Source organism: Pleurodeles waltl, chromosome 8, assembly GCF_031143425.1.
Source record: "Pleurodeles waltl isolate 20211129_DDA chromosome 8, aPleWal1.hap1.20221129, whole genome shotgun sequence".
Lineage (NCBI taxonomy): Eukaryota > Metazoa > Chordata > Amphibia > Caudata > Salamandridae > Pleurodeles > Pleurodeles waltl.
The window spans coordinates 369,335,191-369,362,686 of NC_090447.1; the positions used below are offsets into that span (position 1 = coordinate 369,335,191).

The 27,496-nt window shown below is 45.0% G+C and overlaps 1 protein-coding gene across 1 annotated transcript in view; it reads right to left on the reverse strand.

Moving 5' to 3' along the window:
* Window positions 1-27,496, reverse strand: part of MYO16 (myosin XVI) — a 2,485,855-nt gene that overhangs the window by 458,738 nt on the left and 1,999,621 nt on the right. Inside the window, exon 29 of the mRNA XM_069204246.1 lies at window positions 19,130-19,226. Within this exon, the coding sequence (XP_069060347.1) occupies window positions 19,130-19,226 (97 nt within the window). The remainder of the gene's footprint in view (window positions 1-19,129; window positions 19,227-27,496) is intronic.

Below are 27,496 nucleotides of genomic sequence, written 5' to 3' on the forward strand. Positions count from 1 at the left end.
TGGGGACCAATCAGTCTGCTGTGTCTCCAGATTTACACCTGACACCAAATACATCAAGTATTGATCCAGACATAGTCCAGGCATCATCTTCAACAAGTGCCCCAATGACAGTCACTTCTACAACTGCAACTGTAATCTCATGTGCACCACCAATCAAATCTACATCAATTGTAATAATTTAGATGCAAGCAATTACATTATTTGATTTGAGTCTGATTCAGATCCTGAAACTGGGGAAACTTTCCTTATGTCTCCTCAAGAAACATGTGACATTACCATCACTATAGGTAGCCAAAGCTATAGATGGCTTTTTGCTAGTTGCAGGTTTCACAGCAGGTATATCTTTGTACCATCATCCAATGTTTGAATCTCTCTTTAATATCACTTGTTTTGTGGATTACAATGATAGTTATAGTTTCATTTACAGGTTGAGGGCACCCGACTTACCTGCTTGCATGGGGTCCTCTGGCAGGAGACGGGACGCGGCGCTGCTGCCAGAAGCAGTGTCCACCAGAAAAACACCGCCAGGCCGTATCACGGCTCATGATACAGTCGGCAGCGTTCTGCTGGTGTGGCGTTGCTGCTGGCAGTGTATGGTTAAGGTAGGCCATATAGGGGGTCATTCCGACCGCCAGGGCCGGGGACCACGGAAGCACCGCCAACAGGCTGGCGGTGCTTCCAGGGCCATTCTGACCGCGGCAGTAAAGCCGCGGTCAGAAAAGGGGAACCAGAGGTTTCCCGCCGGTTTTCCCCTGGCCCAGGGAATCCTCCATGGCGGCGCTGCTTGCAGCGCCGCCATGGGGATTCCGACCCCCTTCCCGCCACCCTGTTTCTGGCGGTTCTTACTGCCAGGAACAGGATGGTGGGAACGGGTGTCATGGGGCCCCTGGGGGCCCCTGCACTGCCCATGCCACTGGCATGGGCAGTGCAGGGGCCCCCTAACAGGGCCCCATGAAGATTTTCACTGTCTGCTTTGCAGACAGTGAAAATCGCGACGGGTGCAACTGCACCCGTCGCACCCCTGCAACTCCGCCGGCTCCATTCGGAGCCGGCTTCCTCGTTGCAGGGCCTTTCCCGCTGGGCCGGCGGGCGCCCTTTTGGCGGTCGCCCGCCGGCCCAGCGGAATAGCCAGAATGGCATCCGCGGTCTCCTGACCGCGGAGCGGCCATTTGGCGGTGACCGCACGGCGGCCGGCGACCGCCGCCCGCCGCGGTCAGAATGACCGCCATAGTAATGTGTTTTATATGTCCTGGCAGTGAAAAATTATAAAATGTGTTTTTCACTGTTGCAAGGCCTGTCCCTCTCATGGGTTAACATGGGGGCTACCTTTAAATATGATTAAAGTGTACATTCCCTTTGGGAGCAGATGGACATGTGGAGTTTGGGGTCTCTGAGCTAACAATTTTAAAATACATCTTTTAGTAAAGTTGATTTTGAGATTGTGTGTTTGAAAATGCCACTTTTAGAAAGTGAGCATTTTCTTGCCTATACCATTTCTGTGACTCTGGCTGTTTGTGGATTCCCTGTCTGGGTCAGTTTGACAGTTGGGCTGGTTGCACCTCACACTAGACAGTGATACAAAGGGAGCTGGGGTGTAGTCTGCATTTCCTGATGAGCCATCTGGGCTAGGAGGGAGAGGAGGAGTGGTCACACACCTACAACGGTTGTGCCTGCCCTCACACAATGTAGTCTCCAAGCCCCTGGTGAGTGTCTGGGGCCTGGCCTGGGCAAGGCAGGATTTCACATTCAAAAGAGACTTTGCTTTGAAGTAGACCTACCTCAAAGGAGAAATTTTGTAGAAGAAGGGCACCCAAAACCACAGACTGCAGAAACACTTCTAGAAACCAAGAGGAATCTCTGCCTGGAGAAGAGCTGAAAAGCTGAGGAAGAAGAGCTGCCCTGCCTGTGACTGTTTATGTGGAGCTATCCTGGAGTTACTGCTTCTGCCAGAGAAAGAGGGCAAAGACTGGACTTTGTGTGCCTTCCGTCTTGTGAGGATCTCCAAGGGCTTGATTTAGAACTTGCCTCCTGTTGTTTGAAGTCTCAGGGACAGCAAAGATTTCTCTCTGCCAGCACCTGGAGTCTCTGGAGAGACTCTGACTCTGCCTTATGGTGCCCATCCAGTTCCTGGGACCCTGAAAGGAGAAGCTGGCAGCCTAAGAGGAAGAAATCCACGCACAGAACGCCGTGCAGGGAAAAGATTGACGCGATTCTGATCTGCGGCTGGGAAATCAACGCGCCGCTGGCTTCGCGGCTGAAAATCGGCACTCGCCTGTAACGTGACTGAAGAATCGATGCACAAAGCTGGAGAAACGATGCGCAGCATCGCTGAATGAGGCTGTCTCCTGTTGTTTGAAGTCTCAGGGACAGCAAAGACTTCTGTCTGCCAGCACCTGGAGTCTCTGGAGAGACTCTGACTCTGCCCTGTGGTGCCCACCCAGTTCCTGGGACCCTGAAAGGAGAAGCTGGCAGCCTAAGAGGAAGAAATCCACACTCAGAACGCCGTGCAGGGAAAAGATTGACGCGATTCTGATCTGCGGCTGGGAAATCAACGCGCCGCTGGCTTCGCGGCTGAAAATCGACACTCGCCTGTAACGTGACTGAAGAATCGATGCACAAAGCTGGAGAAACGATGCGCAGCATCGCTGAATGAGGCTGCCTCCTGTTGTTTGAAGTCTCAGGGACAGCAAAGACTTCTCTTTGCCAGCACCTGGAGTCTCTGGAGAGACTCTGACTCTGCCCTGTGGTGCCCACCCAGTTCCAGGGACCCTGAAAGGAGAAGCTGGCAGCCTAAGAGGAAGAAATCCACGCACAGAACGCCGTGCAGGGAAAAGATTGACGCGATTCTGATCTGCGGCTGGGAAATCAACGCGCCGCTGGCTTCGCGGCTGAAAATTGGCACTCCCCTGTAACGTGACTGAAGAATCGATGCACAAAGCTGGAGAAACGATGCGCATCATCGCTGATTGAGGCTGGTGAGATTGCAACCCGTACTGCATGGTTTTTGGATCATCGTGCGGCTGGATTTCCGACGCAAACACTGCTGGGCGTGTACAAACAATGCACGGCCTGCCCGGGCCTGAGAGTGCTGACCAGATCGACGCATCGCTCTCCTGCAGAGAAAAGAAACGACGCGCCCCGACCGGACGAAAGGAGAAACTACGTAAGGTCTCGCTCATGAGTGAAATCAATGCATCGCAAGCCCTTTTTGACACACACTCACCCGTGCAGGGTTATTTTTGATGCACCCAAGGTATATTTTCATGCTAACAGTGTTAGTGTTGTGTTTAAAACTACATGAAGACTCTTTTTGCTTTTTAATTGATAACTTGACTTGTGTATTGTGGATTTTTGTAGTTTTGGTCTTGTTTTGTTTACATAAATATTTCCTATTTTTTCTAAACCTGTGTTGTGCCATTTTGTAGTGATTTCATGAAGTTACTGTGTGTGGGTACAAATACTTTACACCTAGCACTCTGAAGTTAAGCCTACTGCTCGTGCCAAGCTACCAAGGGGCTAAGCAGGGCTTAGCTGAGAGTGATTCTCTTTTACCCTGACTAGATTGAGGGTCATTGCTTGGACAGGGGTAACCTGAGTGCCAACCAAAGACCCCATTTCTAACACAGAGATTACATAGCTCATGTGTAACTGACTTGGCTTTGAAGCAGTTATCCTCTTTTTGGAGAATTCGAGCTTCCAGTTGTATAACAAACCTTTTTACTCAGGGGGGCATACTTACAAGGAGTTAGCACCACTGTTGTGGCATTTTTTTGGAACAACAGTGGTGCTAACCCAGCGCCGTATTTACAAAGTGGCACTAGACATGTCTAGCGCCACTTTTCCAAGGCTTTTTTTAGTTGTTTAGGAGTGACCCCTCACCTTGCGTTGTTTACCAATAAAGATATGCAAGATAGGCATCACCTCATAAAAAATGGCACTACAATCCTCACAAAAGAAGACACAGTAAGAAAAAATTATGCTAGCTCGCATTAGTGTCAAAATTTTAACGCCTGGTCAGACCAGGTGATAAAATGACACACAGGCACAGGTATATAAGAAGAACACTCAGAAAACACTCTGGCAACCTACAGGAAACCATAAAACTGCTACTGCTTCAACTTGGAACCCGCAGACGACACCAGCGATGATGCCAGCTAGACAATGCCGGGCACCACCAGCACCACGGCATCACTCACCATCACTACCACAGCAACCAGAAAGGCAGCGCAGGAGGAGGGAGCACATATATGGACAAAGGACAACAATTTTTGTGCCCGAGAAGAAGATATCATCAGATATTACCATTTGAAGCAGGAGGCAATCATTCGGATGCTCTAAGAAATTCCACCCGCTATTATGGCAAGAGCAGGAGAGTAAACCAACATTCCACCCCTCTCAAAGCTCCTGGCTGTGCTGCACATGCTGGCCTCTGGCTTCATCCAGACTGACTGAAGAATGAGTGGGTAAAATATCCTAGCCCTCCTTCTTGGCATTCCTGCCTACTGTACTGGATGCCATCATCCGCCTAACTCCCTGCCACATCCTCTTCCCTAACACCAAACAACTGCAGCAGGAGATCAAAGAACAGTTCATCGCTTGCTCTCCTTACATTTTGGGTGCCATGGACTGCACGCATGTGCAACTTGTTCCTCCTGCTGTTCCGGAGCACCTGTACCACAACAGGAAGCATAGCAATTCAATAAACGTGCAGGCCATTGTGGACCATTTGAGCCTCTTTACAAAGGTCCTAGTAAAATATCCTGGAAGCGTTCATGATGCCCTCATCTTCATGCACACTATCATCAAATAAAATTTCTAGGCTGGACAGTATGGAAATGGCCTGCTCGTTCGCAATCCAGCAGATACTACATAGCACATACAACACATGAGACACATGGGCCATGCAATGACACACCACACTCTACACACATTGATAGTCATTCATAGATGAATGCTTAACAACACCTATGCAACATGCATCACTCCACACATCCAATGCAGATCACCCACACTTAGGGCCCTATGTATAAGACCCTTGCACCACTCCAGTATCATTTTTAGTGATGCTCTGGTGGAGCAATGCCCACTTCGCATTTACAAGGCAGTTTCAAACCACATCTTTTGTCTTAACGCTGACTTGTAAATGCCGCAACTTCACACACATCACTTAGGGGCATATTTACATGCCCCTCGTGCTATCTTAGCACCACCTTAGTGTTATGTCTATGATGCTAAGGTGTAGTTAAGGTGGCCATTCACCTGTGTTATGTAACAAAGTAGCGGTATGCCTGCATTGTGCCACTTTGCAAACTCTTGCGCCATATCATGGCTGCGTCAAGCATAGTGTATTGAATGGGCATCCGCACCCAGGGATGCCTGAAAAAACACTCTACAAAAAATATATCATTGTTTATACCATATATTTAGTTAGTCAATGTTAAGCTTTAGTTACTGTTTTCCTTGTCATTAGATATATATTAAGGGGGGGTTGATGTTTATCATGTGCGTCATATGTTTAGAATAAGTATAGATACGTAAAGTTACTTTTAAGAATAAGTTAGGTTAAGATAGTGTAGTATACGTTACTTTAGGTAGTTTAGGATTTTTAGGTTTAGTTTTGTAGTTAAATAAATCACTTTATTATTTCTAATGTATGGTCTACATTCTGATTTACTACTTAGGTGGTAGCATGTATCCACAGATCATGTTTGCCACATGCCTTTCCAAGTTATAGTTAGTTTACATGTGTGACTTTGTGCATCCCCTATAGTCATGTTCCTGACAGGTTGGCAATGGAGTCACATCTGCAACTCCAAACATCTTTCAGCAATGTATGTCACACTCTGGATGTGCATGGTTACACATCTCAAAACAAGTATTCATACAGCATTTCTCTGTATTGTGAAGTAAAGTGACTTGCATTGTCATTATGTTGTTGTAATTGCTCTCCCCCTAAATCTAGGTTTTGGGACTGAGAGAGTCATGACTGTCCCTCACATTCTTACTCATGTATCATTATTCTGTAACATCAATGTTTTTCCTATAACTAACTTCCTTGTCAGGCCCAGTCACTTGTGTGATGATTGCTGTCAGCTATACATGCATGCTAACTGTCAAATGCCATGCTTGTGAAACTCAGGTACATCTTGCTTGTTCACATAGTTATTAGTCACCTCAATCACGTTCCAGTCAGTGTGTGTGTGACTTGTGCATGCCACAAATCCACGCATATCCCTTACGCAAGTACTCAGGGGCATAGTGAAAAACCCTAGCACCACCAGAGCATCTCTTTTTGTGATACTCCAGTGGCACTGTGCCCTTTCACATATTTTCAAGGTGCCATAAAGCCACTTTGGGTAGTTTAACACCACATTCTATACATGACTCCCCCCAATGCAGATTTCTGTAGCAGAGGGACATGCAATGGGTGTTTCTGTGGGCTTAGCCATACAACACCTGTTGCATTTGGTACTGCCTCAGAATTACAATGGAATGTAGACCCGAGGCAGTGCTAAAACAATAACATCAGCCAAGGGGTGTGGTTTGCATGGCACAAAAGAGAGACAGACTAATCTTTCCCCTAGTTTTTGCTTACTTTTTGTGTGTTGCAATTCACCACTTACACAGTGGGAGCAAGGAACTTTTACTGTGGGTATATGTGCAGGAGGGAATACTTCCTGCACATAAACATCTAATCCCTCCAACGCAAACACCCTTGCAATATGGTGTAAGTGTGACTGCATTGGCACTAGACAGCTGCATTTGCACTAGTGCTAGAGAAAAATACATGGTTGGGCATTATCCTATTGCATAAAGTGCTTACTTGCGTTTTAGTTATGACACAGCTCAACACAGCTACATTCCTTGCGGCACCACATTGCCCTTTTTCTTTTGGTACATAGGCCCCTCAGTGCATAGTCTTCACACAATGCATGAAGTTCACCCATTTACTGCCTCAGACACAGATTCAAGACAATTGATGTTTAGAGTAAATTTATTAGGATGTGAAATGATGGTATTGGTGGTACTGTATAGTACACAGGAGACTAACCTCATGAGAGATCCCAAACCATTGGAAGTCCAGACCAAGTCCAAGGTGGGGCAACCTGTCATGAGACATATGTAATGGAGGAGTGTATCAGTGAGGAGGTGATCACATTGCCAATATGTAGGAATTGGCCACAAAGACAGTTCCCATGCATGATTGGTCAACAGGGGGAGAGTGAGTGTGCATGTTGATATATGTTGTAACACTGGCATGATCTTCAGCACAGAGCAAAAGAATAAGTGTTCTTGTGCCACAGACTGTAGCTACCAGGTGTTTTTGGGTGAATGAAATTCCTTCCACATCTTCATCCACTGATGTGTGTGTGCCTCCCGTGTCATGGGTGGTACTGGTGTTGAAGTCGAGGAAGGTACACACACATCAGGGGCTGGAGATGTGAATACAAAAGTCTTGGCAGCTGTCATCTGTGGAAAGATGAAAGGCATTACTGCAGCAAGGAGATACTGCTGGTTTCGCAACACAGCAGCTACATCACGGTGTTAGGCAGCCAGGTTGTCACTGAGGGAGCCCAGCATCTGCTGCATGGACTCTAGGATAGTATGGATAGCCCCCAACCTGTTGTCAATTATGCTGGTGCCACTTTGGGAGGGCAAATGTTCAAGCCTCTGCCTCAGGACACCAGCTATGTTGGCCAGGGACTGCTGGAGTACACGTAGTGGGGAGTTGGTGCCTATGATGGCAGCAGAGTTGTCCTTCTTTGGACTGAGGCACCTATGGACTCCCGCTAGGCTGCCCACCATGGTCTCCATCCCCACCAGCACCTGCAATGCCATCTCCAACTGGACTCCTGCTGCTGCATTTTGGAAGATGTTAGGGTCCTGGGAGTCCAGGGCTGTGGATGAGGCAGCAGGTGGTGTGTGTTGTCTGTTGGGTGGTTCATTTAGAGACCCCGCAACACTTGGTGTCCTTCTTGCCACCGAAGATGGTGTCTGGATGGCACCCAGGATCTGCTGGCGATTTTTGGAATTGATGCTTTGCAGCTAGTCATTGCCATCAGCTGTAAAGTCCAGGAAAGGCAGCTGGCCATGAGTTATGGCATCATCCTCTGTGAGGGGATGTCGATATGTCAATGTTGATCTGTATTTTCTGTTCACATCAGTCATTAGGTTGTTAATCATGGTGCCTCATGGCACAGAGCCATGCATCAGGTCCCATATTTAGGGGCCCTTAGCAGCACATTGTGCCTCCAGGGTGTCATTTTCTGGAACACATCATTGGCACAATATGCCAGTCCACATTTCCTAGTCCAATCTAAGCCATCTTGTGTGTAGTTGTTTTGAGCTACTGCACATAGACTCCTCTAATGCATTACGCTGCTTGGCAGTTGCATGACATGGGTTTTGCTTGGAGTGTTCCTAGGCAACACCCATGGAAATGTACAGAATCAGTTGCATTGCCAGATCTATCACTTTTAGTATGTGTCACAATCTTCTGCCAACCCACTTGTGTTGTAACAGTGATGCAAGGGTGAGAACTGTCCACATACATTATCCTTATCACCTCTTATCATGTGTGCTGCATCCTGAACCACCCATAGTAAGATGCAAGCACCTCTTGTTTATGTGATTGTACAGGAAGGTGTTCCGGGAGTGGGCGGGTCTAAAAAACCCGCATTTGCGCCGGATTTTAGCGCCTGGGTCAGGGCAGGCGTTAAGGGACCTGTGGGCTCGGAAGGAGCCCAGAGGTGCCCTCCCCTGCCCCCAGGGACACCCCCTGCCACCCTTGCCCACCCCAGGAGGACACCCAAGGATGGAGGGACCCACCCCAGGTACATTAAGGTAAGTCCAGGTAGGTATTTTTTTTTTTTTTTTTTATGGCATAGGGGGGCCTGATTTGTGCCCCCCTACATGCCACTATGCCCAATGACCATGCCCAGGGGACATAAGTCCCCTGGGCATGGCCATTGGGCAAGGGGGCATGACTCCTGTCTCTGCTAATACAGGAGTCATTTAAATGGGGGATGGGCGTCGTTAAAAAATGGCGCAAATCAGGTTGTGGCGATTTTTTTTCCTCAGCCTGACTTGCACCATTTCTGGACGCCCATACGCCATTTTCCCCCTACGCCGGCGCTGCCTGGTGTACGTCGTTTTTTTTAACGCACACCAGACAGCGCCGGCGGCTAACGCCGGCTAACGTCATTCAATAAATACGGCGCCCGCATGGCGCTTCAGAGTGGCGTTAGCCGGCGCTAATTTTTTTGACGCAAAACTGCGTTGGCGCAGTTTTGCGTCAAAAAGTATAAATATGGGCCTACGTGCCTGCCCCTACAAAACTGAGTTACATCAATTTTGATCTTGCATGCAAAAATATACAATAGCCTCTGATAAATGTGCAAATGAATAGAGAAAATAATTTCACTTCGGTCAGTAAAAATACGAGTGCCTAACAAAAATCATATAGCTAAAACGTGAGGACAAAGAAAAAAAGAGCTACATTAATTTTGGTAGTGCATATAAGAATGTACACTAGCCTCTTATACCTTTACACATGCATAAAAATATATTTTCCCTTGGGTCCATAAAAGAGCAAGTGCCTCAAAGGTCATAGAGCAAGGGGGCAAGAGTACACAATAGCAGCGAACAGACCTCTGTCACTTAATGGGGTGCCTGATTACAGAGATTATCAACCATGGTAGCAATATCAAGCTAGTTTAGGGTGTTTCTAATATAATGGCCTCTATACTCCGGGATTGTAGCTACAGTATATACCAAACACTGTACAAAATCACCAAATATAAATCAGCATGAAACAGGGATCTTACTTCATTCTGGCCCACGAAAAGGTGCTACATAGCAATACACAAGCCACCTTCAAGATGTACAAAATTACAACAGCTGCTCATTATCATGAATGCACTTGTGATGCCAAATCCAGGATGGTAAAGGGAATTTGGCTATAGAAGTGATCACCGGACAAATCTAGGCATGTGACTAGATAACAAGTTCTCTTTTGAAATATAGGTACGGGATCTAGCAGGTAACTGGTTTGGCATTTTGAGAATGCTTAGAAATATTTTAGAAATTCTACCAAATTCAACCCTGAGGACCATTGTACAGACTTAAGTTCTCTTTCATCTGGACTATTTGAATGCATTTTATGTGAGATGTCCTCAATATGTATTAAACGGATTGCAGGAGATGCAAAATGCTGCAGCACATCTTCTATTAAGGATGCCTCCACATCAGTCTGTTTTAGGATCCCTGGCCATCCTGCACTGGCTACCAATAAAATAGAGGGTTCACTTTAAAGCTCTATGTATTGCACACCGACTTTATCACAAAAGGACTCTATTCTTCTACAGCACCTGATACAAGCCTATAATCCATCAAAAACCTTGAGATCCACCACAACTCATCTTGTAGTAATTTATATAGCATGGAAAGCCAGGACTGGAGGGCAATCCTTTTGTTACCTAGTTTCCAAACCATATAATTATCTGCCTATTGGGCTACGGATGGCTTGAGATAATTGCAGGTTCAGAAGGCATAGTAAGGCCTGGCTGTTTGTACATCTAGTTGAGTTCTGCACCTGATTGTTCCCATGGCTGGGAGACCCGATTCAGGCAGCCAAAAGCTATAGAATAGAATAGAACAGAATGGCTTCATGAGCAACAGATATTGATACATGTTTGTACAGGTTTCTTTCTAAAACTACAGATCCATTAGCAAGCTGGCCAGACCCTAGCAAGTTATAGCCATAGGCCATATTACCTATGGCTATAACTATTTATACTGTAGGGAAGTTGTGGCAAAGGTAGCTGTTTCGAACTAGTTTGAGTGCTGGAAACTATTATGTGTCAAAGATCAAGGAAAATATGGACCTAAGTGATATTGGTCTTTGACAGTTTATGGTGAAAAATAGGTTGAGGCTACCAAAATGTATGCTTCTATTAAGGAAGAACAGGCATACTTGGAAAGAGATGTCACAGAGAAAATTAGGGTAGCTGATAGGGAAATAATGCAAACCACTTTCAGAGTTATTGATAATGGCTTTCAGACTCTTGCTAAACTTGCTACAAGATTTAAATTCTTTGTAATTTGGAGAAGCTCGAATCTGTGTGCTAACATATTGGAGTTGGACACTATGAACCCTTAAATCCCATAAACTGCCATGGTCAGTCAGAATTAAGTCTGCTGTCTTTCTCCTTTACAATCCTATTTCAAGGCCCTGTAAAAAAGAAGTATTAGAAAAGGGGTCTCTAGCTGGAAGAGGTATACACCCTTGTCCAATTAGGGACCACAATCCAAGTCAGGGTAAGTCACACACACTCCAACTTATCCTGTGCCCACCCTCTGGTAGCTTGGCAGTAAGCAGTCAGGCTCAACTTAGAAGGCAATGTGTAAAATATTTGTGCAATAAATCACGCAATAACACAGTAAAAACACCACAAAAATACACCACACAGTTTAAAAAAAATATGAGATATTTATCTGAATAAATTAAGGTCAAAACGATCAAGATTTTATAATCACAAGTTGAAATATCACTTTGGTAATAATAAGAATGACCTTAAGTCCTTAAAAGCAACAATTGTCTCTTGCATGCACAAAGTACCTGCTATGTGTCAAAGTTACACGCACGGAGACCGCAGAGGAGATGTGTGGAAAGCAAAGGCTGTGTGTCGGACTTCCAGGCACACACAGATGATGCATCAATTCTGTTTCAAGTGGCAAGGTCTTTGCGTCGAAGTCTGGTGCGCAGGCTTGAATCCTCTTTACGATGCAGGGGTTTCTGACGCCCAGGGACAAGGTGTGGAAATCCTGGGCGTTCAGGATGAAGTCACAGGTGCTGCATCGATCCGGTGGGCAATGCGTCGGAGTTTCTGTTGCATGGCAGGCGTTGCATAAATTCCTTCAGCAGGAAGTCGGGCTCCATTGTTCCGGCTTGGCGATGTGCCTATCCAGTGGGCTGTGCGTCAAAGTTCTGGTCGCAACACTGGAGAGCCATGCTGCGTCGTTCTGGTTCAGTGATTCAGCTATTCTTTCACTTCTAGGCAGGCTGTGCATTGATTCCGGCAGGCTGTGCATCGATTTTCACCGCACATAGGGGGTTATTCTAACTTTGGAGGAGTGTTAATCCGTCCCAAAAGTGACGGTAAAGTGACGGATATACCACCAGCCGTATTACGAGTTCCATAGGATATAATGGACTCGTAATACGGCTGGTGGTAAATCTGTCACTTTTCCGTCACTTTTGGGACGGATTAACACCTCCTCCAAAGTTAGAATAACCCCCTAAGAGTCCCTTTGCAGAGAGGAAGTCTTTTTGGCCCTGAGACTTCAGGATACAGGAAGCAAGCTCAATCCAAGCCCTTTGAGAGCACTTCTCAGCAGAGCTAGAGATCAGCAAGGCAGCAAGGCAACAACAAGGCAGTCCTTCACCACAAAGCAGTGCAGGTGAGTCCTTTGGGCAGACAAGCTTCTCCTTTTGGCAGGTTGCAGGATATGATTCAGAGTGTCTGTCCCAGGAAGTGTCTGAATTGGCAGGGTCAAGAACCCAGTTAATATACCCAAAAGTGCCTTTGAAGTGGGGGAGACTTCAAAGAGTGGTTTTGAAGTGCACAAGGTCCCCTTTCAGTACAATCCTGTCTGCCAGGGTCCAGGTAGGGAGTTTGGCACTCCATTGTGTGAGGGCAGGCCACTGTCCTTTGAAATGTAAGTGTCAGGCTCTCCACCCTTCCAGCCTAGGAAGACCCATTCAGTATGCAGATGAATGCAGATGCAGCTGAGTGTGCTGTGTTTATGGCTACCTGAGTGGAATGCACAGGGGGACCTGTCAGCTGGCACAGACCAGACGTAAACTGGAGACAGGCTGTAGGGCACAGAGAGCAGTGAGTGCAGAGAAATGGCTACTTTCTAAAAGTAGCATTTCTAAAATAGTAATGTTAAATCGAACTTCACTAGTAAGCAGGATTTCTCACTACTATTCCAACCATACCAATTCCATTTCTTTCAGATCAGAAATTACACTTGAAAGTATGTAAGAGAATTCTCAGTGTTGAGAGGAGCAAGCTTTACAATCGTGAAAAATGACTTTAGATGTTTTTTACTACCGGGACATGTAAAACCTTCTGGTACATGTCCTGCCTTTTACTTGCATAGCACCCTGCCCCTGGGTTACCTAGGGCCTACTTTAGGGGTGACATATATGTAATAAAAGAGGCATGCAAGGCTTGTCTGGCAGTTTTAAAAGCCAAGTCAAAATGTCAGTGAAACTGCACACACAGGCCTTGCAATAGCAGGGCTGAGACATGGCTAAGGGGCTACTTATGTGGGTGGCACAATCAGTGCTACAGGCCCACTAGTAGCATTTAATTTGCAGGCCATGGACATATCTAGTGCACTAGTTCCTGTGGACGTAACCTCCTCCTAATAAAGACTACTGGTTGGTCTAGGTCCTCCTTGTTCAGCTGTGCTAAAACTGCCACTATGCCATTCTTTGAACGGTACATCTGCATGATGAATTCCTTTGAGTAATTAGGGGCCCTAAGCACGGGGCTGTGCACATGGCTTCCCTAAGAGAATCAAAGGCTTTCAGACCAGCATCCGTCCAGATCACTAACCTGGGCTGCTTCTTAGGAGTCAGCTCAGTTAAGAGAGCAACAATGGTCCCATAGCCCCTAACAAAACGTCTGTAGTAGCCAGTGAGGCCTAGGAAGGCTCTCACTTCAGTTTGGGTTTTAGGTTGTTGGAAGGCAATGATAGTTTCAAACTTGGACTGGAGGGGCTACACCTTGCCACCACCTACCTTGTATCCAAAATACATGACAGAACGCTGCCCAATTTGGCACTTGCTGGCCTTGATATTCAGGCCTGCAAGTTGCAAGGCCTGAAGCACCACTTGGAGGTGATGCTGGTGTTCCTCCCAGCTGGCACTGTAGACCCCAATGCCATGTAAGTAGGCATCACATAAATCCTCCTTGCCAGCCATGACTCTTTAATTAACCAATGTAAGGTAGCAGGGGCATTCTTCAAGCCAAAGGGCATCACTCAGAATTGGTAATAGCCTTCAGGGATTGAGAATGTAGACCTCTATTTTGCTCCTTCAGTCAAGGCAATCTGCCAGTACCCTGATGTTAAAGCAAAGGTACTGAGGAATTTGGCAGTGCCTAGCCTGCCAATACCCACGTCAGCTCTGGGGATGGGGTGTGCATCAGTCTTGGTGACAGAACTGAGGGTCCTATAGTCCACACAGAACCGAAGTTCTGATTTGGTGCCCAGTGGGGTGGCCTTTGCTTGCAACACCACAGGGCTGGACCAGGGACTGGTAGACGGCTCAATCACCCTGAAGGCTAGCATCTTGAGGACTTTCTCCTGGATTCCGGCTCTCACCCTATCTGACAACCTGTAAATGTTGTAGTTCACTGGGGTACTGTCTCACGTGTCAATGTCACAGATGCATAGATGTGTGAGTCTAGGGGTGAGTGAGAACAGTGAGGCAAATTGTCCTAGCAACTGCTAGCAGTCACCTTGCTGCTATAGGGTAAGGGTGCCAAAGAGTCTGACACCCTACACTGACCCATCATGTTCCTGTGCAGAGGGGAGGTCAGGGAGTGGTTCACTCTCGTCCTCCACACCCTCATCTGTCATAAGTAGCATGCTCACTTCAGACCTCTCAAAGTGAGGCTTGAGACTGTTTATGTGGAGCACCCTTAGGGGATTCCTAGGGGTCTGGAGATCCCCTGAATAAGTGGCCTCCACCTTACACTCCTTGATTTTGTATGGGCCAGTCCAGTGGTTCTGAAGAGCTCTTGGCTCTACTGGCTCCATGACCCATACTTTTTGGCCAGGCTGAAACTCTACCAGAGTGGTCTTCTGGTCATACCAGCATTTCATTGCTTCCTGGCTGGCTTTGAGGTTTCTCTTGGCCTTTTTCCAGAAGTTGTGGATCTGGCTCTAGAAGGCCAACATGTAGCTGACCACATTGTTGGGGGGGTTCCTAGGAGTTTTCTCTCACCCTTCCTTGACAATGTTCAGTGGTCCTCTGACAGGGTGGCCATTGAAGAGTTTGAAGGGACTGACCCTACTACTTTCTGTGGCACCTTCCTGTAAGTAAAGAGAAGGCATGGCAAGAGGATGTCCCACGTACACCTTATGGCCTTAGACAGGCCTGCAATGGTGGCCTTCAAGGTCTTTTTGAACCTATTGCATTGGTTTGGGGGTGACTGGGTGTGATTAACTAATAAGTTACATCATACGCATCCTACATGGACTTCATGTACGCAGACATAAAGTTAGTGGTTGGGTCAGATGCAATCTCTTTGGGGAACCACACACAGGTAAAGTTCTGGTCACCACAGCTGTAATCACTGTCTACAGAGGAATTGGTTCTGTGTAGCGTGTGTCATTGTCCACCAAGCCCAGCATGAACTCGTTGCCTAGGGCTATCTTGGGGTCCAATGGACTAATGACGTGGATGCCCACCCTTTCAAAGGGGGTTCCAGTGATGGGAAGTGGGATCAGGGGAGCTTTCAGCTTTTTACCTGACTTCCCTCTGGCCTGGCAGTGAGACAGGACCTGCAGAATGTATCTGAGACTTTCTTATTCTGGGCCAATTAGAGTGGATGGCAAGCACTGGGAGACCACCAGCACACAGGCTTCCCCAGTACCTGGAGCCTTAGGCTCACTGTAGAGATCATTCTCCCAGGATATTAGGCGATCTCCAGAGGCTTCCCTTGATGCATGAGCAGAAACCTGTCACCTCAAGTCCTCAAGAGTGGGACACTCTCTCTGCACTTTGCAGAATTCCTTCCTGGTGAGCCCACCCTCAACTTGTCAGTCAGCAAGCCCAGGTAGGTCACCTAGGGTGACAATGTCCTCCCCAGTTGGCTCAGGGGCTTCCTCCTCAAGGACCCCATCAATCTCCAGTGAAGGAAGTTCAGGGACCAGTTTCTTACGCCTCTTCCCCCTCTCCATGACAGCTGTCTGGGCCATTGTTCCATGCTCCAGATGCCCTTGACTCTTTTCCCAGGCAGCCATGGACTGTGTGGTCATACAGACCCACTCAGGCAATCACATCATCTCCAAGTGAGACCTGAGCTCTACCTCCCTCAAGGTAGTGTGTTCCAGGTCATTGTCTAACAGACAGTCTACAGGCATGGAGGGCTCATAGTAACTTTCAGTGTACCAGATACCCCCACCTCAGGGAACCAGAGTCACCGGTAGATGGCTTTCACAATTGTTGGTGACTATGAGTTGGTGGAAGGAGTTCGATAGGACCTGCTCTGCTGACAACAGCTGACTGTTGACAGTTGTCATACTGGCTCCGGTGTCACACAGAGCCTCCACCTGTTGCCCATTAATGGTGACTCCTGCCTATACTTGGAAGTATTGGCAGGCATGTAGGACTTATGGTCAAAGAAGCCTTTTTTTTTAGGATCAGACTGGAACTGGTTACCACTACTCCCTTAAGAATTATTTTGGGGGCCTTTAGAGAACTCTTTATTTTTAAGACTCCCCCCCCCCCTTTCTTCTGGTGGGAACCCTGGCCACCTTTGTGGATGTTCCCCCAGATACCATTTTGGACACTCTGGTGCTACCCCAGAGGTCCGCCTCCTCAGCAAGCTTCCTGAAATCAGTAAGCTCATTGTCAACTAGGTGCTGGTGCAACTCTTTAAAACAGATACTGAGCATGTGCTCTCTCAAGATCCGATTGTACAACCTAACATAATCATTGACTTTGTTGCCCCACACCCAGCAATTCAGTGCCTTACTGGAATAATCTGTTAAATCTACCTGGGATTGGTTGGGTAGCTTCTGACTGTTCCTGAATCTTTAGTGATACTTCTCAGGGGTCAGTCCAAATTTGGCAGTGAGAATGGCTTTAATGGGAGTGTACTTGGTCTGGTCCCTAACCTCTAATGTTAGAAGTGTGTTTCTCCCATGTTTTGGCATGTGTTTCCACAGACCCACCCCCCAGTGCTCTTCAGCAACCCTATGTACCCTAAGTGCAACTTCATAATCTGAAAACTACTTATCAATGCCATCTTCCACCATATAACCAGGGAACACATTTTTGTGTATACAAACCTTCTTGTCTCTATTAGGTACTGTATGTACCATCACTGCTGCAATCCATGTGCCTGGCCTTGAGTTCCAGCTCTTTTAGACAGTTTATGAGCCAGAAGTAATTTGTTTTCAGCTAAGTCTCCTTCTGCTTCCCCTTCAGCTCTTCACCTCTCAGCCTCTACTTTTAATTTTGCCAACTGCAGCTGGAATTCTCTCTCCTCTCTCCTTTCCTCTGGGGCCAGGCCATGACTTCAGACACTGTTTCCTGCCCTCAGAGGTAGCACAAATCCAGGGGTGTCTCCTTCAAATGCTCCAGGTAGCTCCTAAGAAGAGCCATTCAAATGCTCCCCAAACTCATCCTCCTCTTCGAAGCAGGATTCTGCCCAGGCCTTCAGCTCCATTTGAAACTCCACCTTCTTGGTGGCTCCTTGGAGAGCTACACCATTCCCTTTGCAAAAGCTTTTCAACTGGTTAAATGTGTACTCCTGCAGTTTAGCCAGATCAAATTCCATGGCTCAACCAAGATGTATAGGATGCAATAAAAATTCAAAGCAGGGAAAATTGCATAGGAAGAAAAAAGTTGAAATGGTCTTTAAAAGTGGGTAGGTAGCGTACACAAACCTATTGTATGGCACTGCACAAACACAAGTCCCATCCTCACCGCTGATCACCAATGTTAGAAACAAGGTTTCTAGTGGGCAGAGGTATGCACCCTGCCCAAGTAGGGACCACAATCCTAGTCAGGGTAGGTCAAACACAACCTAAATTATCCTGTGCTCACCCTCTAATAGCTTGGCACGGAGCAGGCAGGCTTAACCTAGAAGGCAAAGTGTAAACTGTTTGTGCAATAACTCATACAGTAATATAGTGAAAACACCATAAAAAGTACTCCACACCAGTTTAGAAAAATAGATAATATTTATCTGAATAAAACAAGACTAAAACGACAAAAATGTAATATGCATAAGTCAATATATCACTTTTTAGAGGTTTAATTAAGTCTTAATCCATAGGAATCAATGGATGTATCTCTTCAGCACAAAGTACCTGGGATGTGTCAAATACAAACATGCTGAAGGCCACTGAGGAGGTGAGGACTTGAAAGTAAAGTTATGCGTCAATTTTTCAGGCACGGCAGTGGTGATTCATCGATTTTTTCCTCTCAGGAAGGGCGATGTGTCCCCATTTCCAGTCATGCAACCTCAGTTCCTTACTGCGGTGCATTGTTGATGACAAATTGGCACCCAGGGACAATGCATGGAAAATTCAGACATGCTGAGGAATCGATTCTGTAGGAGCTGAGGTACTTCAACAGCCGCAACACAGGCGCTGCATCGATTCTGCCGGTATTAGGTCAATTTTTCTGGTGCAGTGGATTTTCTCCCTGAGGTGAAGACTTTGATGGCCTTGAGACTTTTTAGCAGAAGGCAAGCTGACAAGTCCTTGGAGATCACTTGTAGTGGGAAGGCAAAGTCCTTCCATCAGAGTCAGGGAGCAGCAGCATTTAATTTACAGGCCCTGGGCACATCTGGTGCACTTTAATAGGGACTCATAGGTAAATTATATATGCCAATTGGGTAGGAGCCACTGTTGCCATGTTTTGGGGAGAGAGCACAAGCACTTTAGCACTGGTCAGCAGTGATAAAGAGTCCTAAAACCAGCAAAAATTAGATCAGAAAAATGGAGGAAGGCAGGCAAAATGTTGGGGTATCAGATCGAAAAATGCAGAAACGTGATTCTGAACCAATTAACCACAAATACTCCTGTGAGTCTCATAGGTCTGATTTTTGCCTGGAATGCTCCATGCTCCTGTGGTTTGAATTTTACTGTCCTCCAAGTTAACTGTCTCAAGCTGGTAAAATGGCATGCAGTTTGCACTTTCATCAGAGCGCATAGAAACCCTAACCTTTAAAAGTATTTTTTATGCTAACTACTAAAAGGTATCTATTCCGGGCCATACAACACCTAATGGTAAGTCTGAACTTCAACAAACCACAACATAAAATAGGATATCAGTGGCATTTAAAAGTTAAAGATAGTTGTGTTGTTTCATTACCTTTTTGGCAGGTTATAATTTTTCTCCTCAGTTGAAGGCATAAATCATTAAGGTGATCAGTGTGCCAATATTTCAGGAATACCTTTCGAACTCCCATCTGTAAAAATAAACGTGGTCAATGTATATGTTACATAAGTCTATAATAAGGATGATATAATTTGTTAAATATGAGTCTCGCTATCGAGTTGACAAAAGTAACAGCTCTAAGTATAGAGGTCCAATATAGTTCATCCTTTGTTAATAATATTCATTGAGTTTTCAGTGAATTCTTAAAGTACTCGATTTGTTGTACTTCAGTCAGCTCTACATTGTTTGTTAGAGGAGGTTATGCTCTAACAATACTGTAGAAGTGGAAAACTCAGTAAGTAATGGAAGCAACTAGGGCCTATTTTCTCAATGCATATTTTCAGTCCTTCTCCGGTCCAACAAACATTCTGTTCATTTTAGAAGTATCTGTGCATTTGTTTGCAGCATTTACGAAGGGTTTCTTCCACAGGGATACATTCTGAAGTATATACAGAATAAAAACAGAAAAACTGACTGGCAACAAAATCACAATTAATATTTTGAAGATTTCGGGTGTACACTATCTTACAGGAAAACTCTAAGCAAAATCAGATCATCTTTCAGAGCACGAAGAAAGGAGTGAATGATAAATACAAGTTCGCAAATTAACTACTGTACATAAACAAATATGTGAAAACAAATTAATATTTTGTATGTATATTTGTGAATGCTGGTTTAGAGTGAGAGCTCAACATCTTTTTTGTACCTCCAAAAAGTAATAATGAAAACGAAATGCCATTAGTAGCTGTATTATCAAAAGGAATAAATCAGAGAAAAAGCATGCCGGATAAGTTACAGTCTGAGCTTGTGAACGTATTAATGTAGGTGGTTCTTAGGAGGTCCTTGCTGCAACAGTTTATTGAATTCACAAGCGTGAAATTGAATATTGGATGGCCTATAGAAGCATCTCAGGGCCTGTATGGGTGTGGTTTGCAGGGATCTCCTCAACATAGCTACTGTCGTTGATGAAGTAGTCAGTACACATGGGGTGGGCGTTGACAGGATACACATCCTGATCTCAGTCACTTATTTATTTGAAAACGAATACAGAGTGAAGACTCAGGTTCCCATTTCTTCACAATCCACCCAGCATTGCACATTCCAACCCCATTTCTTCACTTCCCTCGGGTGGTGTCTTTACAAATTCAAGCCAATTCCATCTTCTGCTAAAAGTTTTACTTCTACCCAAAAAAAGTCGTTTTAATTCCTGAAAGAACACCATTTCAATCCTACTTTACATTTTACCATCTCAAAAACTGGGATGCTCCCCCGGTGATATATGCAATTGTTTCTCAAGATAGCCATGGGAAAATGTTGTTAAAGAACACCTTCCACACCAAAAACTTTGGAAGGGACCAATATCCCTCTTATCACATCAAGTTTTAATGTTTTTCTTGCCCACCTCAATTAGATGACAACTATTGGTGCACATTGGCAAGAGTGAGAAACAAACTTTCTCATTTGGGGACTCAATATGGCGCATAAGTACTGGTTCTTCATTGATTTCTACGCATCATGGTTCACAATGTCATATTCTAGAAAGTGTGGCAGATGGATTGACTTTGTAACTCATCTCTGACATAATTATAAACTAGATAATTTCTCAATGACCCACAGGGAAGGTGTGCTTGTCCTGCAGTGCAGTGTTAAACATGGCCTGCCATTTTCGCCAGTATTTCCACTAGAAGACAAACTGAATTTATAAATGTAGGGAAAAACACTTTCAGAATACTGATCTGGATAGAAAATGTGTCTGTAAAATTATGACTCCACCAGGTCTTTTCACATTATATTTGTTGTCGCTATAAGCAAGAGAACAACGTAGGGCCTGATTTAGAGTTTGGTAGAGGAGGTTACTATGCCACAAACGTGATGCATATCCTGACCACGGTATTTCAATTCCATTAGAGTCTATGGAACTTGTAATACAGTGGATGCGGTATCTGTCACGTTTGTGACAAAGTAAGCTCTCCAGCAAACTCTAAGTCAGGCCCAAAGTCATCATTATCGTTAGGAAATGTCATTTATTCCCTTTCCAAGACTTGAATTTTTAAAATAAGCAGGGGCCATCTTTTCTTTACCTGATCCTGGAAGCAAATGTTCATCACAATTTCTCAGTGAAGGGATTTTTGTCCCTGAAATATTAACGGGCATTGTAACTGCTGCATTTCAGAATAAGAAATGGAAGCAGTGAACAATATCCTTAATAATATGTTCAACACAGGCTTTGAATTAGAAGTTATTAAGAAGAGTCTTGTTTATAAAGACAAAGAACTGTTAACATTGTTAGAACCTCGCCCAAATGTTCCCTTTGGTGGTTTTCAATGTTCAAACACACGTTCACTATATATGTCCATAAGTACGGTACAATCAGCATATTGGCTAATATCGGGTGATTTCAACCTCAACCTATTCCACATTCCTGGCGAAAATCACATCCAAACAGTGGTAACAGTGCCTGGCCAAATCCTCCCAACCAAAAACAGGAAGGACAAATTAGGTGGGAGTTTCATACGCACCTGTGAAGGTGTAGGCCTTTTCGCATTAAATGGTTGAAAGCTGCCTGACATCCCATCAGCATAGACAAGATCCTCTGGAAAAACAGTCTCCCACCTAGACTGTACACTGGTAACCCCCACCCTGTACACATTAGTGAGTAATTTCAGCATTTTGGACTGAGTGGAAAGTGATCACAAGCCACAGGTAATCGGGATCCGCTCATCACCACACAAGCTGGAAAAAGCGGTAGCCCTGGAAGGGGCATTTGGCACCGAAAACCTAAAACAACTTAAATGGTCATGCAATAGCATTGTAAGCCAAGCAGAAGGGGCTCTACTAAGGCTAGAATCAATGGCCATGGGCAGGGCGAATTTGACAATGGTCTGGGAGAACTTTGTCACCGACCTTATTAGCAATATCAATGTAGGAAGCACGAGAAAGGGAGCGCAATTGATCCACCAAAAGCATTTACATTTACCACAGCCTATACGGAGAAGGAAAGCAATCGTATCTAAACTACTAAGGCAAATGCAAAAATTCCCAGACAATAGACCTCTATTGGCTTCCCTGCGAGAGCAAAGGAAACTTTTAAAAAGCGAATTATGGTCCTTTAAAAACTGCAGCAGGAGACGCTTTGGGCCAAACTACACTATACATCTAAATCATCTGACCCTAAAGATTCTGGAAAATCATCAATACAATGGACAAGGGTCCAATGGCAGCTAATAACGCAAACATTTCAGAGGAAGCATGGGTATGCCATCTAAAGTCGCATCTAAAGGAGTTGGACACTGAAATCGTGTCACAAACCCAGGGGTTTTCGGAAAGCCAAGAACTTGAGGTTGTAGAAAGCCTTAAGATCTCAGCATTGGAATTAATAAACATTACTGGGAAGTCGCTAACTGATTGCGCTCCAGGGCCATAACGGTTTACCACAGGCAATGTTTAAACAGGAAACAGAAAGATGGGCCAAATTCCTGGCAGCGATGTTCAACTGTGTGCTCACAACGGGAATTGTCCTGGCAACCTGGAGAGGCTCAATATTTCACCCCATCTACAAACGAGGGAACACGGCTTCTCCAAGAAATCACAGACTCATAGCTCTCCTAGATGTTGTCCTTAAGTATTTTTCAACTTGTGTGTTAAACCACCTAGATACTTGGATTAAAGACGACAACATTCTGCCGTTCAATCAAAGTGGTTTTATCAAACATCAAGCAACACTAACAAACCTCCTGGCACTGGGACTCATTACCAACAGAGCAAAAGCAACCAGGACTCCCACCTATCTGTGTTTTGTTGACTTTAAAGCTGCCTTTGATTGCGTCCCCTGTGGTAAACTGTGGGTTAAACTACAGCTTTGGGTGCTTCCAGCTACTATTTTAAAAGTCATCTAAATGATTTATTCTGACTCATGGGTGAAGGTAAAACTAGGGGGCGGCTTGCATCTATCCAGGGTGGTTAAAACAACAGCTGGTGTTGAACAAGGCTGCGTATTGGCCCCAACACTCTTTAACCTGTATAAAGCGGATCTGTCTGCAAAGTTAAACGTGGAATCATCCCATTCCCCCTCACTGGGTGGCCAGCAACTATCCAATATGTTATATGCAGATGACCTATTACTAATTATCAACACCAGAATAGGCATGCAGAAACTGCTAAACAAATTAGAAGAGTTTGCTAGGCTTAATGAATTAGAAATCAACCACAAACAATTCTGAAATGATTACCATAAATCGCAGACCCACCTGCCAGCGTAAATGGTTCCTAAATGGAAAGACCCTGGAGGAAGTAAGCTCCTACAGATACCTAGGAGTCGTGGTCGACGCCAGGTGCAACTTTGTGTCACAAAAAGAAGCAATAAAAAACAAGGCACAGACTCTTGTTTATGCCTTCTGCAAGCTCTCTAATTCAATCGGTGGCCATGCCTTGAATCCCGTAACAGCCATAATGAGAGCACAATTATTGCCAACCGTCTCATATGGGGCAGAAATAATGAGGGGTATGGAGGTAGCTCTTTTGGAGAAGCTTTTGATAAAAACATATAAGCGTGTCTTTCGGCTACCAAGGCATGCCTCCACAGCCCAGGTCAGACTAGAATTCATGTTGGTTAAACAGTCGCTGGCTCACCCAGCAGCATTCATCAAATGTTGTTACAAACAGAGCCGCGCCCAAAAAGGGTCTCTAGCCAGCTTAGTCTGGCAGGAAATCACCCTAGAAAGAGGGAATGGAAACTACAAAAGGTATCGGGAAAAGATTATAAGCCTCTTTAATCTAGGTGGGGTATGGGATCAGTCGCTTATCATGACAGCTTTTAACCAAGCAGTCAATAAGTCAAGTAAACTACTTAGCTGGTTAAAAGACAGAGAGGCTCTGACCAAAAGGTTGCATGGCTGGCTGACCCTTAATTCGTATAATACTCTTAAAGAATCTACACTTAGGGCTGCCCCACACTCACGCAAAATTAAGCAACGCTTTCTAAGGCTCAGGCTGGGCGATAACCCAACGCCAGACCTCCTGCCAAATAGGAAGAAGGTGCCAGGAGTGGGCATACATGAGTTCGCCTTTGTCATCTGGCGGTAGAAAACTTGGTGCATGTGGTCTGCATTTGCCCGGCACTGGTTGCAGAAAGAAAAGGCTTACTGAAAAAAGAACTAAACTAGATCCTGTAGATAAGCACTAATTGAAGCATTCAACCCACAAAACACCATATTGAATATTAGATTGGTTCAATTTTTGGAAATCTATTCCGGTAAAATAATGTCTGCAAAACAAGCCTGTGATAGGGAGGGTGCAAATAGAGACATAATCCACCTACTCTGAGTAAACACATCAAAGAAAGAAAGGTAATTTGGTAACATCTCCACACAGCTAGACCGCTATGAAGTCCTGCACCAGAATCCGGAGTCAAGTAGGAGTATTTTAAATTTGTGGAATGTATTTAGCTCCTCCCATTTTTTATAAATTTATGAAATTCATATGTTTCAGTGTACTAACATGATTCTGTCAAATGTTATTTTGAAGGATTACTTTTATGGTTTTAATTAACTAATAAAATAAACATTCTTTCTCTCTATATATGTGCACCAGCAAACGTGTTCTGATCCATACTAATAATGAGTGTTGTGTTAAAAATAAACACCAGTGGGATGTGGAAACAAAGCTATTTATACTTATGAGTCTTGTCAATGGATATGCCCTGTACAAGGAGACATTTATTAAAGTCCGAAAAAGCAGAATGAGTCAGAATTCATACGTACACATCTAACAAGAAAAATCACTCATGGGGATAATGCCATAGACTTTTAGCTACTTTTGTGACAGGAAAACAATCTTCTTCACAGAAAACCTCATTCTTAGGGCTCATCACCATGGGATCATTGTGTGAGTGAGGAAATGGGGTGAAAGACGTTGGAGAAGTTATTACTCACATAAAGGTATTCAATATAGCGGATTAGTAATGAACAACGTGATTCCAGAATATTAAAAACAAGATTAAATTGTTCATAATTTGCAAAGAAAAAACAAGGGCTTGATTTTTTTCTGAAGGTGGAACAGCTGGACATGTTAACTCAGTTTACTCACTTTACGTAGGAATTATAATATCCTAAAATATGTAATGTGGAGACCTTACAGACTGAGCACTGGCCATTCGTTTTGAGAAATGGTGTAAAATAGAAAAGGAAATAACGGACAATGCTTAATTGTGATGTTTCTAAGGTTAAACCTGTGACAACACATTCTGCATGTAATGACAGAAAGATCATCTAGTCATAAATAATCATCTGCTTGTACACATCACCAAGTGTAGCTAGAGCAGGCTGCGTTGAAACAATAGGTCTCTGTGGAGTCTTAGCTGAGTCAGGGGTCTTTTTTCTGATAGCACCTGTTACTTTGGTGAGTGGTGTGGTGATCTCTAGGCCTTGCTGTGTCGTTGCTTAGGCTCGGAGTTTGTCCTGGTGATTTACAGCCCTCTCCGGCTCCTGTAAATGTCAAGGAGAGAGAGGCCCAAGCAGAGTGAAGTAAGAGTGCAAATGGAGGACCCGAATTGCTGTGGCACACTGTGAGCTGTATCTTTAAGAGCACCATTAGACACTGAGGTGCAGATCTGTGTCCAGTAGTGTGGCAGGCCAGTCCAATCGGTGGCCCTCTACCTACCTGGAGGAGAATAGATGGGGGTGTCCAAGAATAGCGCTGCAGGGGAACTTAAAAGCAGTATAGCAAGCCTGGATGAAGACCTAGAGGAAGCTGGGTTGGGCCTGCTCTATCTCATCTTCACTTTTGAAAATGCCCAAGTGTTGTAAGCATGATTTCCTCATGATATCCAGGGCTGAGGAAAAGAAAAACTAACGTAGCAGCCTCAGAGCAACTTACAGTGGTACATCTGTTGATAACATGCTAGAAAAGGAGGTTGTTGTGGTCAGCAATAAAATTACCTTCACAGAAATAAGATTTTCTATGGAGCCCAGGCAAGGTCTACTTTCTGCTGAATAAATGAGGCTGATTGCTCCAGTGCTCTTAAAGCAAACAATCCATAAGCTTTTACCTCTTTGCCAGACAGCCATATGTCCAATGAGGGCCACAGCTCTCCTGTGACCCCAGCTACCATAACCAAACAAAGGAGAGTTTGTAAGACTACAATGGCAAGGCAAATTGCCAAAAGGATTGCTCATGAGTCTGACACAATATTGTTACAGAGACAGGGCAGAGGGTCCAGGAAAGACTGTTTTGCAAAACTGAGTGCCCTGTTACAAGTCCCACTGGCCCCTCTTTTCGAGAGACTGAACCGGACTGAGTCCCCGCATGCCATACTCATTGAGGACTCTTGCTGCATCTCCTTCAGTCCATCTCCAGCTTCACAACTACCTCATCGTGGGAAATCTAACTCAGTGGGAGATTTTGTCCATGCCTAGTCTATTCCCATATCTACAAACCCCACTGGCACTTAACAGATGGCTCTGGATATGCACCAATCCTAGGTCTGTGACATGAATGTTGTGCTCTTGGAACAAACTGAATTAATCAGTAACACTGCGTTCGCACCCTCAGTCATGTCCAGGTTGAATTGGGTGAACAGTTGACCAGCAAAGCCCTCCACTGGCTAACGCTAAATAGGGGTTTTGATGCACAAGATTGCAAGCAGCTCATCTTGTCATGTGAGTGACCTGGCCTGGATCTTCATCTGAAGACAGGCTGGGGACTTATTGTGAAATATTTTAGATGCCCAGCCATCATGAAGAATATGTTATTGTACCAAAATCCACAGGGTTCACAGCATGAAACAACTACCTCTCTTTCTCTAGGGGTTTTTATAGGCCTCCATCTCCCTCTCATTTGAATCAGCTGGTGAATCATGATTATGCAAGACACTGAGAGGTTTCAGTAGATCCTTTTCAACCCAACCTTCCTTTGACCAACTGATTCCAATCACTCTCTGACTGTTCTACCATTGATTGACTACTGAAAACCCCTAGATTTGTAACCCAAGAACTAACCATACAGCCCAGTGTGGGCCAATGTAAACCTACTGGAAATGGCAACAACTTAAAGGCCACCAATTCCATCTCAATTTTGTCCTGGAACATGGAGGGGCTGAGATCTGTTACAGTCTCCAGACTGGCTTGCCCTCATTAAAGCTTATTACATTTGTTTTTTCCAGGAAGTATGGATGTCTACTCAGGTTACATTCAAGGGCTTTTCCAGTCACTTAATTCAGGGACGGACAAAGGGCAGCCTATCAATCTGGTTAATGCTCTCTCTGAATTTTGGGATAGAACTGGTGGATATGTAGGAGCCAGCAAA